We start from the raw sequence: 14561 nt of genomic DNA, 5'->3' as shown, positions 1-14561 counted from the left end.
TTGAGCCAAGTCTCTCTTCCTTCTATTGGCTGAGGCTCCTTCCCCTCCTGGTCCCCTGGGGAGGGATGGAAAGAGCTAGAGCTTCCTTTGCCCAGTTCCCCAGATCCCATGGAAGAGATACAAAGAAAGCACCTTTTAAGACCAACGATTGCTAATATTTTAAGCGTGTTTTAAGTTTTTTTTTTAAAAAAAATCTTTAATTGTGTTTGTCTGTGTCCTTTATAAAGTTTATATCTATGCTACCTTTCATTACATTTCATGACACACATGTCCAGCAAGGTTTCATTTATGTCAGATCTGGCCCTCATAGCAAATGAGTTCAACACCCCTGGACTAGATGGTCTGTTTGGCCCCTTCCAACTCTGTGATTCTATTATTCTATTCTACCCTTAATGCTAAGGGCCAGGAATAAATAACATGTCAAGATAACAATAAAATACCCAATTAAAACCAATGCATTGAATAAAATCTTATTTAAAATGGCTCTTCCCCTGCTTAAATCTGCTCATCAGAAGCAGTAACAAATGAGAAAGTCACGCAGCAGTTCCAGAAAGCAGTTGTGCTTAAGCCTAATGAAGGACATACCACAACAATTGGGTGGGGTGCAGCAGAGTTTAAACAATACTCTGGATGCATGTAAAGATTCACTGGGAAGCTCTTTACTTCACCAGCATCAAACCTTGGACTGTAAGTTTGTTAGAGCAAGGCCATGTCTCTAAAGTGCCATGTATGTTGATCATAATGGTGGCTGGAAAAAATCAGTCCAATTTCAAAACCCAACTCTATTCTACTTCATCTGATACCTTTCAAACATTCCTTGTAAATAATGCTAATACTAAATTGAGCTGTTTGAACAGATCCTGGAAAGTAATGAAAATTGCAGCTGAATGCCAATTCAGTTAACATGCTTCTGTCTCTGCATGTATTTTTAAATGTGTTTGCCTCTGGTCCCATCCTTTTAGTGAAATCAGTAGTGGTGATTAGTATAGGAAGGCAGACTGAACCTAAAACCATTATACAAGGCTCCCCAATGTAAGAATTCAGCAGTGGAATAAGCTGTGAATTTCCCTTCTTGACTACAAGAAACTTTTGGTCCAACAGACATCTGTTGAGGATACTTAGGACCCAGAGCATGGTCTGATGCTAAGTAACAACATATCCTTTGAAAAGCCAAGTGGGTATTTCCTTGGCCAATGCCAAGATGGGAGAAATCCTGAGAACCACATGTGCACTGTGTCAAGCTCCAGAATGGAAGAAAAGCAGGATACAACTATAATAAATGAATAACATAATGATGAACTCTTAGGCTGAACTCCATATTGATAATATAGAAGGTATGTCACTGGGATTAATGCAAGCATCCATTTTGACTTAGAAAGCAAGGTGTCTCAAAATATATTAAATATATTTAAATTATATCAAACACTTGTTTTTGCAGACAAAATGAAGGAACAGATGACAAAAGTGAAAACATAATCAAATCCTATTTCCAGTCACACTCGTTAACTCTAGAGGGCAAAAGTCCTAACAACACCTTCTACAAATTGCCCACTTATGCTCCGTGAATGTCAGTTCTATTAACTTGACAGATTAAGAGTGGCAAATTCTACTGATACTGTAGGCAGAATTAGCTCCCTGTTTCTTCGCCAGTCCTGTCTACAAGCCTGTAGCCTGCTTTTCCTCTGTTGTACCTATTGCACTACAAACCTAAGTAAGCATGTTACTGGCAATTAAGGTGAACAAAATGAACTTAAGAAGAGTTGAACTGCTAGATCAAATAATTACAGTGAAGTTGATCAAGTTCCTTTCAAATGCTAACTGGCTGGACTAGCCAGTATCAGTGGGCCACACTTGTGGTCTTCTGCAGAATCAACATGGCGTGGTATCTAAAGATTCTTTAAACCACATCATCCACTCCTGTCTTCTGCCTTGCCTTCTGACTGGTTCCTTCAGCTTCTACGCATCTAGCAGTTAATCTTCATTTCTTGTTGCACTCTGGATTTTCAGTTTTCCCTGTATGTAGGTTTGCTTACAGTTTGTTCTTCATCTATAGTCTGAGCATGCCTGTGATCATGATACATAGTATCATTCCTGTTGGATGCTATGACAGGACACTGGGTCTGCCTTGCTCAGACATCAAGAATACTCAGGCATACTCATACCTCTGTTCTTAAGGCAGAGGTATGAGTATGCACAACTGCCTAATATGCAAGATGGGTACTCTACCCAAAAGCATATATATGCAATTCTTCCTTCCCTCCAAAGGGGGAAATTCATGTGATTGAGCCATTAGATATATGTGCCTCAGCATGCCCACTTAGGAGCATTGTGGATGGAAGGAATGTTCTTCAACATACAAACAAAGCATTACCCATACATGTAGTCTGAGCTGAGCCCCTGCTAATTAAAATGCAACCTTAGGTCTGCACTTCCCACTCCATGATCACTTGTGCCCTCATTCCCTTCCCCTCATTGCTACTTTCTTTGGTGACAGGAACACAGTAGCAAATGCACATTGCAATCCTAAACTGAGTTGCACCCTAAGACCATTTCTTCAATGGACCTAGAAAGCCATTGCTTAGGATTGCACTGACAGATGCCCATAATTGTCTTTTTCTTGCTGTTCCAAAAAGATGAATAGAAGGACTAGGCTCCACTCATGTTCACAGTCTTTCTTCTGAGCGAGTAGTCTTCAAATAAAAGAAGACACATGAGCTTCACATATGATACTCAAAAGTATATCCGAGTTTCTTTTCAGCTCTTGGAGTATAAGGTTTTTATATTTTTATGACTATGAAAGATGGTGCTTTTGCTCTTCTCCTCTACTTGTGCCACCTATGAACAAATATTGCAACAGAACAATATCCTCCACCTATCTTCTGTACATATGGGGACAGGGTTTTTTTCTTTTCTTTTTTACATTTTAACTTTTCCTCCTCATAAGAACGGGAAGCAAGGAAAGCCATGCTTGATGCAGATCTCCTTCAGGGATCCCATTCCCTGTTCTCTGGTGCAAATTCTTATCAAATTCACAGATGTTGACTGCCCTCCTTTTATGTTTCACCCTCTGCTCTCCAGTGAAACTAACAAGGTCGTGGAAATGATGGCCAGTTTTATGGATGCTAAGAAAACCATACATATCTATTCCTTTTCCCTGCTACCATATCTGCTACTGCTGCACCAGGAAGAGACATGTTATTTATTTTATTTATTTAAAATTGTTTTATACTGCCTTTCCATCCAATTAGGGTCCATACAAATGTAATTTTTTTTTTTAAAAAAAAAAACCTTTTAATCAATTAACAATATGTTTTAAAAATATATTTTAAAAAATCCAATTCAATTAAAACACATAAATAACACCAGAAAGAGAGCCAGTACAGTTATTGCAGGTATAACAGACAAAACAAAAAAGTCTTCACCTGCTGGCAGAAGACACCTAGAGGGTGGAGATATAGGAATCTCCTTGAGGAGGGAGTTCTAAGGTTTGGGTGCCATGACTCAAAAGGCTCTTTCAGGTTGTGTGTGTGTGTGCACGCACATGCATACATTAAGCAAAAGAGAAATTGACAAAGAATTCCTATGACCTTGTAGGTTTCACTGAACAGCTCAGAGACACAGTAATGATGAATAACAGGAGCAATTATAAGGGATAATCGTTCAGGGATAACAAAGTAGAAGAGGCTACTGGGAGATGATTGTCTTCTAAGAGTAAGACTATTGGGTAGCTCCCAAGCAAAACCAGATGTCTATTGTTGATTCTCTTTAGCAAAAGTGTTAGGAAGCACTGTCCTCTTGGCAGCAGAAGACTGCAACATACAACCACCACACAAAAAAGGCTCAGCTTTGCTGTTTATCCATAAAGAACAATTATATGAAACCTCTTCAGACTTTTTCACATGATATAGGAAGTTACAGTAGAGGACTCATGAGCGACTGAGACATCCTCTATTTCTATAGCTTTGTATGTGTGGATATGGGACTTGATTCTATATTAAAGGTCAAGGAATGTGATCTTTATAAAGATAAATATTTAAAGCATACAAGCTAGTTTCACCGGCTTTACTTTTAGCACAGATGATGAGGCAGGGACAGGAACCAAGGGATGATATATATATGGCCAGGTCACCAGAACACAATGGTTATTTTTATGTCCTCATGACCCAATCTTTTCCATGTGTTTGTGAAAGGATGCAGTGCATTGTGCTGTCATACCTGCTTTGGAAACACAGACGAGGCAGCTTTAGAGGCACTTCATCCACATTTGTGAAGGGAGCAATCCTAAACCAGTCAATTTAAAAGTCAGTGCCAGAGGCGTCACTAGGGTGGGTTGCACCCTGGGGTGTAACTGATTCAAGTCACACACCCCCATTGGGCATCACCCCTTTTGGAGGGCTGCGTCACCCCCTCCACACACAACCCTGCCCACTTCACATGGCCCCTCCCTCATCCACCCTCTGGTCACATGACCAGCCGCCTCTGGTCACGTGACCAGCCCCCGTAATCCAACCCCGTTGGAGTTTTGGAAGCCCACCCCCCCCCCCCATGCACAGAAAGCAAGCAACTCAGCAACACGGCACCAGTTTGGGAAGACCCTCCGCCCCCACCCCACCCCCCAGGCACACAGAAAACAGGCAGGACTCACTCAGCAGAGGCACCGTTGGAGTTTTGGAAGCCCAGCCCCCCCCCATGCACAGAAAGCAAGCAACTCGGCGGCAGCGTGAGCTGGGAAGCTCAGCCAGTCCGCCCACTCACCCCCGCTGAACAGAATGCTGATCCCCTTGTGGTAGAGGCGGCAGCGCGGCCCCGGTTTCAGAATCCCAGCCAGCCCACACAGCAGCAGCGTTCTAGTCCCAGGGCCAGCCCCTTCCTGTTGGGTCAGTGCCTGGGGCCAATGAGAATGCTCTGGAGAGGGCCGATGGCCCCCTTGGCCCCGCCCTAGTGACGCCACTGCAGTCCCGATTTATTCAATAGGGCTTACTTCGAAGGAAAAGGTTCGTAGAAGCACAGCCAGAATCACATATGGTGTAACTCTAAGCAGAGTTACACCCTTCTAGGCTTATTGATTTAAATGGATTTAGAAAAGTGTAACTCTGCTTAGGATTGCTCTCCTAATGACTTACAGTGTGGCCTAGTACTTTACAAGAGTTTTGTCTCAGTGTCTTCTGTGCAGTATCATGATGATTGCTCAGCTTCACTGAGGCAGAAATGAACGCATGTAAAGAACAGTCTTAAGGGCCACATAAAATAGGATAAGAAAAGGAGATTACTCACATGGGGCAGTATGTTTACAATTCCCTACTGAACTGTTGGATCAGAAATGTGTGATGGTGTGGAAACATCAAAAAACTGTAACTAACTGGAATCATACCATCCAGACAATAATTTCATCTGATTTGGCATTTAGGTACTCTGCTTTTCTCAGTATTTCTAATCCACAGCTTCTTAGGTCTTTTCTGAAAACTGGCCAGAGCTCAGGCCTGACCATCTGTGAAGGTTTAACCAGCAAATCTTCATTTGGGTGAGTGTTTAGTGTCAGGGACTACTCAGTCATGTGTCTACCTGACATTTAGAAACTGTGATCATTTGAAAAAACAAGAGGCCCAAGTCTAAATAAACAGATTAAGAATCTGCTTTATAGGCAGTACACCTGAATACGGCTTTCTGTATCTTACCAAAGTATAACTTTGTGTCCTTATTTTGTTTTGGTTCTTGTATTTAGTATAGACCATGAAATGGATGACGCAGGCTTGTCTGATCTCATCAGAAGCTAAGCAGCATTGGCCCTGGTTAGTATTTGAATGGGAGACCACCAAGGAAGTCCAGTCACTATGCAGAGGCAGGCAATGGCAAACCACCTCTGAACATCTCTTGCTTTGAAAACATCGAGGAATCACCATAACTCAGCTATGATTTGAAAGCGCTTTCCACACAATTTAGTATGCATTTTATAAAGGTTAGTCATAGTAGTGTGTATGGGGAAAGCTGTTTTAGGCATTTGCAATATATTAACATTTTACAGACACCATGAGGACAATCAAAATATCTGTGTACAACAAACATCTGGAAAGTGGGGAGTGCTGCTCAAACTGGCATGGGACTATCTCAGAGATGCCTATTGGTGTCAATCTGGGTCAAAGTTTGTTGCACTTCAGTCCTATTGAAATAAATACAAAGAGCAGGGCAGACTGAAAACAGCATCGTTGCATTAAGTTCTTTCTGTCTCTTCCATTTACTCTATGTAATATCATTGTATCACTGAAATGATTGAGAATGGTTTCCATTCCATACAACTGGTTGCCACTGGTCAGGGCAAGGAAGTCTTATCAGGGGAATAAGCGGTGCTATACTAAATGAGGGATTGGGGGACAGCATTCTCATATCTCTGACAATAGGAAATGTTACCGTTTTAATGACTAACTTAATTAAATGCCATTAACTTCAGTGAAACTTACTCTTCCTAAACTTCAGATTCAGATAACAGAGCAGAATTCTAATTCAAGTTACAATCCTTATCACTGATTCATACAATCCCTTGTTCATTTCAAATATTAAACAATGTTTTTAAAAAGAACAACTACCCTCTTTATTAAATCACAGCAAGCTGATGCTTTGGCAGGGGAGGGCGGGATATAAGAATAAAATTATTATTATTATTATTATTATTATTATTATTATTATTATTATTATTATTATTATTATTATTATTATTATTATTATTATTATTATTATTATTCCGAATCCAGATATTACCAGGGAGTTCAGAAAGTTTGAAGACTTTTTCTTCCATATATAATTCTCTGGCTTCCCTATTCTTATCATTCTAAAAAGATATAATTTAAAAAAGTAGTACACATTTCACATACAGTGGTAATAGGAGAAACAGGATTTTGAGTTTCTGGATCAAGCTAGCTTTTACAGGATAAACAGTCATGCAAGGCAGAAGAAAACATAGGGATATTGACAGCAGGGAGGAGATATCTGTAGCTAACTGTTCAGCTAATAAAAATTGACTGTGGACTGATAGTAAAAAAGAAAAAGGGATGCTTTAGCCCAGTAGATGAGATGTGTCATTAAGCGATTTATTAGTGACAGCAGTCTCTTTGTTTCTGCACCATCCACAAAGATACAGCAAAGGAAATGGAGGAGCTGCAGTTATGCACTCGTAATACACTAAGTCCTTGTTTCCCCCCCCAACCAGGCACTGCAGAATAGCAATTGTCCATTCACAGCACATAGCAGATAGTCTGCATTTCAGAGCTAATATTTCTGCTATTCCTAAACTGATAGAGTACTTATGAATCAAGCACAGTTCATTGTTTGTCCCTCACTTAACTTCAAAGAGCATGGTCAAGGTGACAAATCCAATGTTTCTGAATGTGTCACCTGTTCATGAATGACTTTGAAATTATGAACAAGAATCTAACAAACAGGAAGCAACCCCCCCCCCAGCAAAGGAACAGCTTAGCAGAGCCTGTAGTGTGATTAAACCGTTTATTAGACAATATACCTCTCTGCAATCTTTTAATTAGTGTCAACTATTAGCTATTTAGGAAGGATTTTAAACATGCATGTCTGAAGTGACCAGATTTTTCCATGTGCATGTTGCAAGTATGCTCCTGAAAACAATGTGAGTTCTGTTTTGAGCCACTGCTCCTGTTTCTTGCACCACACGCAGATCATTCTCATACTGCAACGGTCATTCAAGTTAAGGCTACAGGCTGCTGCTCAATGACCAGCTGAGCATACGTGACACCAACAAGCCCCAAACAGAGTCTTTGGATGAAGCTTCCCCTGTCTATTCTTTGGCTCTCTGGCAAAGCTAGTCTCAAAGTATCGATAATGGTCTATTTCTCTTTCAGCAAAGTTCAAGAGCATTCCTAACTTTGTATTTAGCACTCCAAACCAGCTTACAGCATCAGGATGCTACTACATGTGTGTAACACAACACAAATGACTAAGACAATATATTGCAACACATCTCCAATCCCCTCTCCTCTTTTCCCTGTATCCAAAACTCCTCTCAGGTCCAAGTTATCTGTTCCTATTTATCCAGTCATTTACAGGGAGGATTCTACTCAAACCATGGAAATCCTCGACTGAAGACAATTGGGGAGGGGGGAAGACACCTTGAAGTCTCTTAAGGGTCATTACGTGTCACTGTGGTGTAGTTGTTAATTTACCTTTTGCACTTCGTACAGTTAAAATCCACACAAGTTTCATGATTCAGATGACATCAAGTAACAACAACAAAAAGGACTTTTTGATCAGTTTCTGACATAACAATCAGTAGTATAATTTTCAGAACACAAATATTGCCTTCTTAATTAACTTTGGCAAAGGCACCTCCCCCCCCCCCACACACACACACCTTTCAAAAACATCATTCCACTGCCTGGTTGGATTTGCTGTACATACCTCAACCATTAAACAAGACATTTAACCATAGTGGCAAATCTGTGACCTGTGAATGCCGTGAAATCTGTAAGCGGTGCAGCTTGTTCATGAAGACTTGTACTGCAGGATCCAGCAACTGCATCCAGGATGAGGCAAAATAATTAAGTGAGGCGCACAGGGAGAGAGGAAGATGCGCACACGCACACGTGCTGTGCAAGATGAGAGGTGGGGACCGGCAGGACGCAGGGGGAATGCCCGCGAAGACCACCCGAAGAAGTAGAGGGCAGAAAGAGAGGCTCCTACGGAAGCCTGCACTTTTCTGCCAGGCAAGTGCGGGGAGAAGAGCTCCGCGGCGCTTGCTGCAGTCTCCGAGAAGCTGAGCGTTAAGCAGCAAGTAGGAAGGCCGTGCCTGGCTGGGAGGTGCTGTCAACTGCCACAGGCTCGCCAAGGCGGGCCAATCAGCTCCAGCCCTGCGAGCTTGCTGGAGAGGAGCCTGTTCTGTTTATGTTTCCTCGTTTCACGAGTGACGTCAAAGGGGTTTAGTTTTTCCTCTGCATGTGCTATTAATTTTAAAGGACTACTACGGGAAGAATGTGACAGTGATTTCGGCAGAGCTACCACCCTACTCTAGAAACAAACCAGAGCTGTTTTGTTTTTTTTTTAAATCGGATCAGGATTCTACATGTTTTTTTTTCTTTTCTTTTTTTAGTTAGAGACTGCTGAACAGATCCAACATATGCCATCAAGATATAAAGGAGAAAATAAATACAAATGTGCGATAATAAAAGATGTAAGACAGAACGTTGCAGGCACTTGCTGGGATAAACGTATATTCTCTCTTGGTCGACGTAAGACTACATTAAAGGGAAGTTCACCAATCTAAATCGGGTTCTGGTTTCTTTCTCTATTATATTTTGGGTATATTTGCCCCAGAGCCCAGACTATGCCCCAAGCTATAACCCAGGTCAGCTCACTCCACATCTTGGGTTGCGTTTGTCTGGATCCATTTGGGGTGAACATTTTTCTCCCTCCAGTTTAAAAAATTGCATATATTTGACGTTCATCATCGCCCCTGTTAATGTTAATAGTTGCTTTACCATTCTTCTGTCCTTGTCCCGCCCTTTATTGGGTCGGGGAGGGAGTCTGTACCAAGCCAGGTCAGAGGAGGCTATGGCAGGCTGGACAGCAGAGACACCCCGCCCCGCCCCCCATACCTCAGACGCTTCTTCCGACATGTGTGATGCCATGTATCGTAACAGCATGGCAAATACAGTCCTGAGTTGGGAGAAGTGCCAGGGAAGGGGAAATGAGAGGGGAGAGAAATTTTCTGTCTGCCAGCCTGCTGCCGAGCCAACCTGAATCGCGCCAGCCGCAGACCCAGCCACAGTAAGGGAAGCAGACTCACTTCCATTTCAGTGAACTGGCCATCTTTCTTCCCCACCCCTGCCCGCCACGACTAAATTAGACAGCCCAGTGTCAGATCATGCAATGAAAAGAAACACATATTAATAGTTAACAGTATTAATGTTTTGTTTTGTTTTTAAAAAAATGCTTTGTAAGCCACTTTAGTAGTTAGAACGTTGCACTAGGATCCGGGAGTAGGGAGATCCAAGTTCAGATTCTCACTCTGCCATGCTATTTAGAAATGCATTGTTTAGTTAGTATTTAAACATTTATCCCTTGCCTTTTCCTCCAACAGGAGCTCAAAGCAACATTCTCCCTTCCTATATTTTATCCTCACAACAACAACGCTGTGAAGTAGGTTAGGCTCAGTGAGTGACTGGCCCCAGGGTGACAGTGAGCGTCCATAGCAGAGTGAGGATTCAAACCTGAGACTCTCAATTTCTAGTCCAGCACCTTAACCATTGTGCCATGCTGGCTCTCAAAAGGAAACTTGCTTGATGACTCTAGATGGGAGGTTAGTCTCACTGAAGAGCTTTCTCTTTACCTCTTCCTGAGACCCTGCATACTGCAATAATGCAGCATTGCCACTTCATAGCCTATGTGGAGCATGCATTACTCCATGCATTCGCCACATGGATTAAATCAAGGTGAACTCAGTGTGCAGCTCTTTGCAAATCTGGAATATGGGGATTTAAAATTTGTAGAAACAGCACACCATGTCAACCCGCAGTCGACGTTTCTCTAAGCTAAAGAGCCTCAAGCGTTTTAACCTTTCTTCATAGGGAAAGTGTTCCAACCCTTTAATCATTCTAGTTGCCCTTTTCTGCACTTTTCCCAATGCTATAATATCCTTTTTGAGGTGCAGTGACCAGAATTGCACACAGTATTCCAAATGAGACCGCACCGTTGATTTATACAGGGGCATTATGATACTGGCTGATTTGTTTTCAATTCCCTTCCTAATAATTCCCAGCATGGTGTTAGCCTTTTTTTATTGCAATTGCACACTGTCTTGACATTTTCAGTGAGTTATCTACCACGACCCCAAGATCTCTCTCTTGGTCAGTCTCTGCCAGTTCACAACCCATCAACTTGTATTTGTAGCTGGGATTCTTGGCCCCAATGTGCATTACTTTGCACTTGGCCACACTGAACTGCATATGCCACGTTGACGCCCACTCACCCAGCATCAACAGGTCCCTTTGGAGTTCCTCACAATCCTTTCAGGTTCTCACTACCCTGAACAATTTAGTGTCATCCGCAAACTTGGCCACTTCACTGCTCACTCTCAACTCTAAATCATTTATGAACAAGTTAAAGAGCTTGGGACCCAGTACCGAGCCCTGCAGAACCCCACTGCTTACCGTCCTCCATTGCGAAGACTGCCCATTTATACTCACTCTCTGCTTCCTATTAATTAGCCAGTTTTTGATCCACAAGAGGACCTGTCCTTTTACTTCATGACTCTCGAGCTTACTAAGGAGCCTTTGATGAGGAACTTTATCAAAAGCTTTCTGGAAGTCAAGGTAAACAATGTCTATTGGGTCTCCTTTGTCCACATGTTTGTTCACCCCCTCAAAGAAATGTAACAGGTTAGTGAGGCAAGATCTTCCCTTACAGAACCCATGCTGAGACTTCCTCAATAACTCGTGTTCATCATTGTGCCTACTCATTCTGTCCTTGATAATGGTTTCTACCAACTTTCCTGGTATTGAAGTCAGACTAACTGGCCTGTAGTTTCCCAGATTTCCTCTGGAACCCTTTTTAAAGATGGGGGTGACATTTGCTACCTTCCAGTCCTCAGAAACGGAGGCAGATTTCAATGAAAGATTACATATTTTTGTCAAAAGATCCACAAGTTCAATTTTGAGATCTTTCAGAACTCTTGGATGTATGCCATCCAGACCTGGTGACTTATTAATTTTTAATTCGTCTATCAGTTGTAGGACTCTTGTCACCTCAATCTGACTCAGGTCTTTCAACACCCCTTCCAATATAAGTGGTTCTGGAGCAGGCAAACACTTCTCATCTTCCACAGTGAAGACGGAGGCAAAAAATGAATTCATCTTCTCAGCCATTTCCCTATCCTCCTTCAGTAATCCTTTGACCCCTTGGTCATCCAAGGGCCCCACTGCCTCCCTGGCTGGTTTCCTGCTTCTAATATATTTTAAGAAATTTTTATTGTTGTTTATGTTTTTTGCAATATGCTCCTCATAGTCCCTTTTTGCCTGCCTGATCACAGTCTTGCATTTGATTTGCCACAGCCTGTGGTCCCTTTTATTAATTTCACTTGGACTAGCTTTCCACCGCTTAAAGGAGTCCTTCTTACCTTTTACAGCTTCCATTACTTTGTTTGTTAACCATGCAGGCCTTCTCTTATACCTGTTTGTGCCTTTCCTAACTTGTGGTATATATTTTATCTGAGTTTCTAGGATTGTAGTTTTAAATAGCCTCCAAGCTTCCCCAAGGGTTTTGACTGTATTTACCTTTCCTTTCAGTTTCCTCTTCACATGCCTCCTCATCTCAGAGAATTTACCCCTTTTAAAGTTAAACATGGTTGTGCCGGTCTTTTGGAGCAACTCTCTATTTATACAAATTGTGAAATCAATAATGTTATGGTCACTGCTCCCAAGCGGTGTGATCACTTTTACATCTCTCACCAAATCTTGGGCATTACTTAGGACCAAATCCAGGATCGCCCCACCCCTGGTAGGTTCAGAGACCATCTGCTCTATAGCACAGTCATTGAGAGCATCTAGAAACTCAATCTCTTTCTCTTGACCAGAACACATATTGACCCAATCAATCTGTGGGTAGTTAAAATATGCAACTAGCACTGCACAACTACATTGTTGTGCTTCAAAATATGATTTATGATATACAAATAGCTTGGTACTACCGCAAAAGAGCAGACTGCATATACAGCCGCTACCTGGATCACTACAGAGTAAAATGCATCAAGAAATTTAATAAAGCATCATTGTTCTTATTACTGAAGTAGTAAAACTTTGGCAAGAATCTTGAAAGTTTAAAAATATTACACCTAGGGGGTTTTTTTGGGGGGGGGGGGGCGGTTAAGAAAAAAATTCTGTACTAGGAAGATAACTGAATGTTTCCTCTATTATGGGTTAGACTACAGGAGCAATTCTAAACAGGCTGAGTCAGAAGTAAACTCCATCTTCTAGGTTGCAATAAGAACACTTTCCTGGGATTAGGTATCATTTTGTTCCCTGGGATTATTCTCATGAAAGTGCTCTTAGAATTGCAACCACTAGCAATAAAATTAAATATTATTTTCTGCTAATGTGTATGTTAGATTGCCCACTCCTGATTCTTGGATTCCACATTGAGAAGCAGGGTAACAAATTTAAGTTATGATCTACTTAATTCTGGGTTTCCACCAATTCTGTATATTTTGTATACCTTTAAATAAAATATAACTTCTGCATATATGTTTTTTAAAAAAACAAAGCAGAATTTATGGCAATTAACCCCATCTAATTTTCTTTTACTGTTCTACTTCCTTAGGTCTCTATACTCAACTCCTCCATGCATTGACTGAACGTGCAGAGAGGGGGATGGGGCATGAAGGCACTGGCTTTAGCAATGCCTCCCCATGATCATTGGCTCATGAACATGGTAACTCTGTGTGAAGGCAGTGTCCATAAATATACTCCCTCACTTTAATCAGATATGCTGCTTTCTGAATGTTGGAATATATGCATGATTACTGCCTCTGTGCACATGCACAATGCTCATGAGTGTGGGGGGGGAGGACCAGCACACTTGTGCCCACAGTCTCTCTCCCTTGTGTATTCCGTCAAAGGACTGAGGGTTCATGTGCACAAGGCTTAAGTCAATCCACAGCAAAATGACTGCAAGAGTACAGCATGTATGGCATTCAGTTTAGACACGATTGCAAATCTCCATCTTTACCATGAACAACCTCAGTGCTTGCTCTTGCACTTTCCACTCAAATCATGTGGTGATATGTCTGAAAGTCAACAATGGCTGACTTTCCCTGAAATCTTTTATGGTCTGGACTGAGATTCCCCCAGTATTTGAATTTACTTTCTGTTCAGCTAGCAGCATTGATTGATTCTGCTGATTTTTTACTTCTTTGCCGGTGCCTGATCATGTATCAGAAATCCTTATCTTTCTTCTGGTTTTATGCTATGTTTTTCTTTGCTTTTACTTGTTTGGCAGTTTCACACTTCTTTGAGGGTTTTGCTCCCAGTTAGAACCTAAGAGGAATCCTGCTGGATCTAATCACAATCAGCAAACAGCTCTCCCTTAATAGCCCTCTAGCTACTGGTGTTTAGAAGTAAACTGCCTCTGAATATGGAGGTTGCATTTAGTCACATGGTTAACAGCCACTGATTGTCCTATCCTTAGGAATTTGTCTTGTTCTCTTTCAAAGTCATCTAAACCTGAGGGTATCACTATGTCTTGCGGCAGTGAAATCTATAGATTTAATGTTAAGTGAAGATGTACTTTTATTTTTTCTTGACTCTCACCTATCAGACTCATTGGATGATCTGAATTCTGGGATTGTAGGAGAGGGATGGTGTCCACTCTCTGCTTTCTGCCCACTGTGACTGGATAATACTTATTCGGGCAATCCTCTCCTTAACCATCTTCTTTTTAAAACTAAAAATACTCAGTCTTCATTAGCCTTTCCTCATAGGAAAGGTGTTCACTTGCTTGGTCTTTTGTGTAGATCTTTTGCATACTTTGTTGAGCTCTAGAATATCCACAAT

General features: G+C 41.6%; 1 protein-coding gene across 1 annotated transcript in view; it reads right to left on the bottom strand.

Moving 5' to 3' along the window:
• Positions 1-8605, bottom strand: part of PDE7B (phosphodiesterase 7B) — a 290956-nt gene extending 282351 nt beyond the window's left edge. The window contains exon 1 of the mRNA XM_060239898.1: positions 8419-8605. Coding sequence (XP_060095881.1) covers positions 8419-8439 — 21 coding nt within the window. The 5' untranslated portion in view covers positions 8440-8605. The remainder of the gene's footprint in view (positions 1-8418) is intronic.
• Between the last annotated feature and the right edge of the window lie 5956 nt (positions 8606-14561).

Source organism: Heteronotia binoei, chromosome 1, assembly GCF_032191835.1.
Source record: "Heteronotia binoei isolate CCM8104 ecotype False Entrance Well chromosome 1, APGP_CSIRO_Hbin_v1, whole genome shotgun sequence".
Lineage (NCBI taxonomy): Eukaryota > Metazoa > Chordata > Lepidosauria > Squamata > Gekkonidae > Heteronotia > Heteronotia binoei.
The sequence above is the reverse complement of the archived record's forward strand: the minus strand, read 5'-3'. Positions and strand labels throughout refer to the sequence as shown.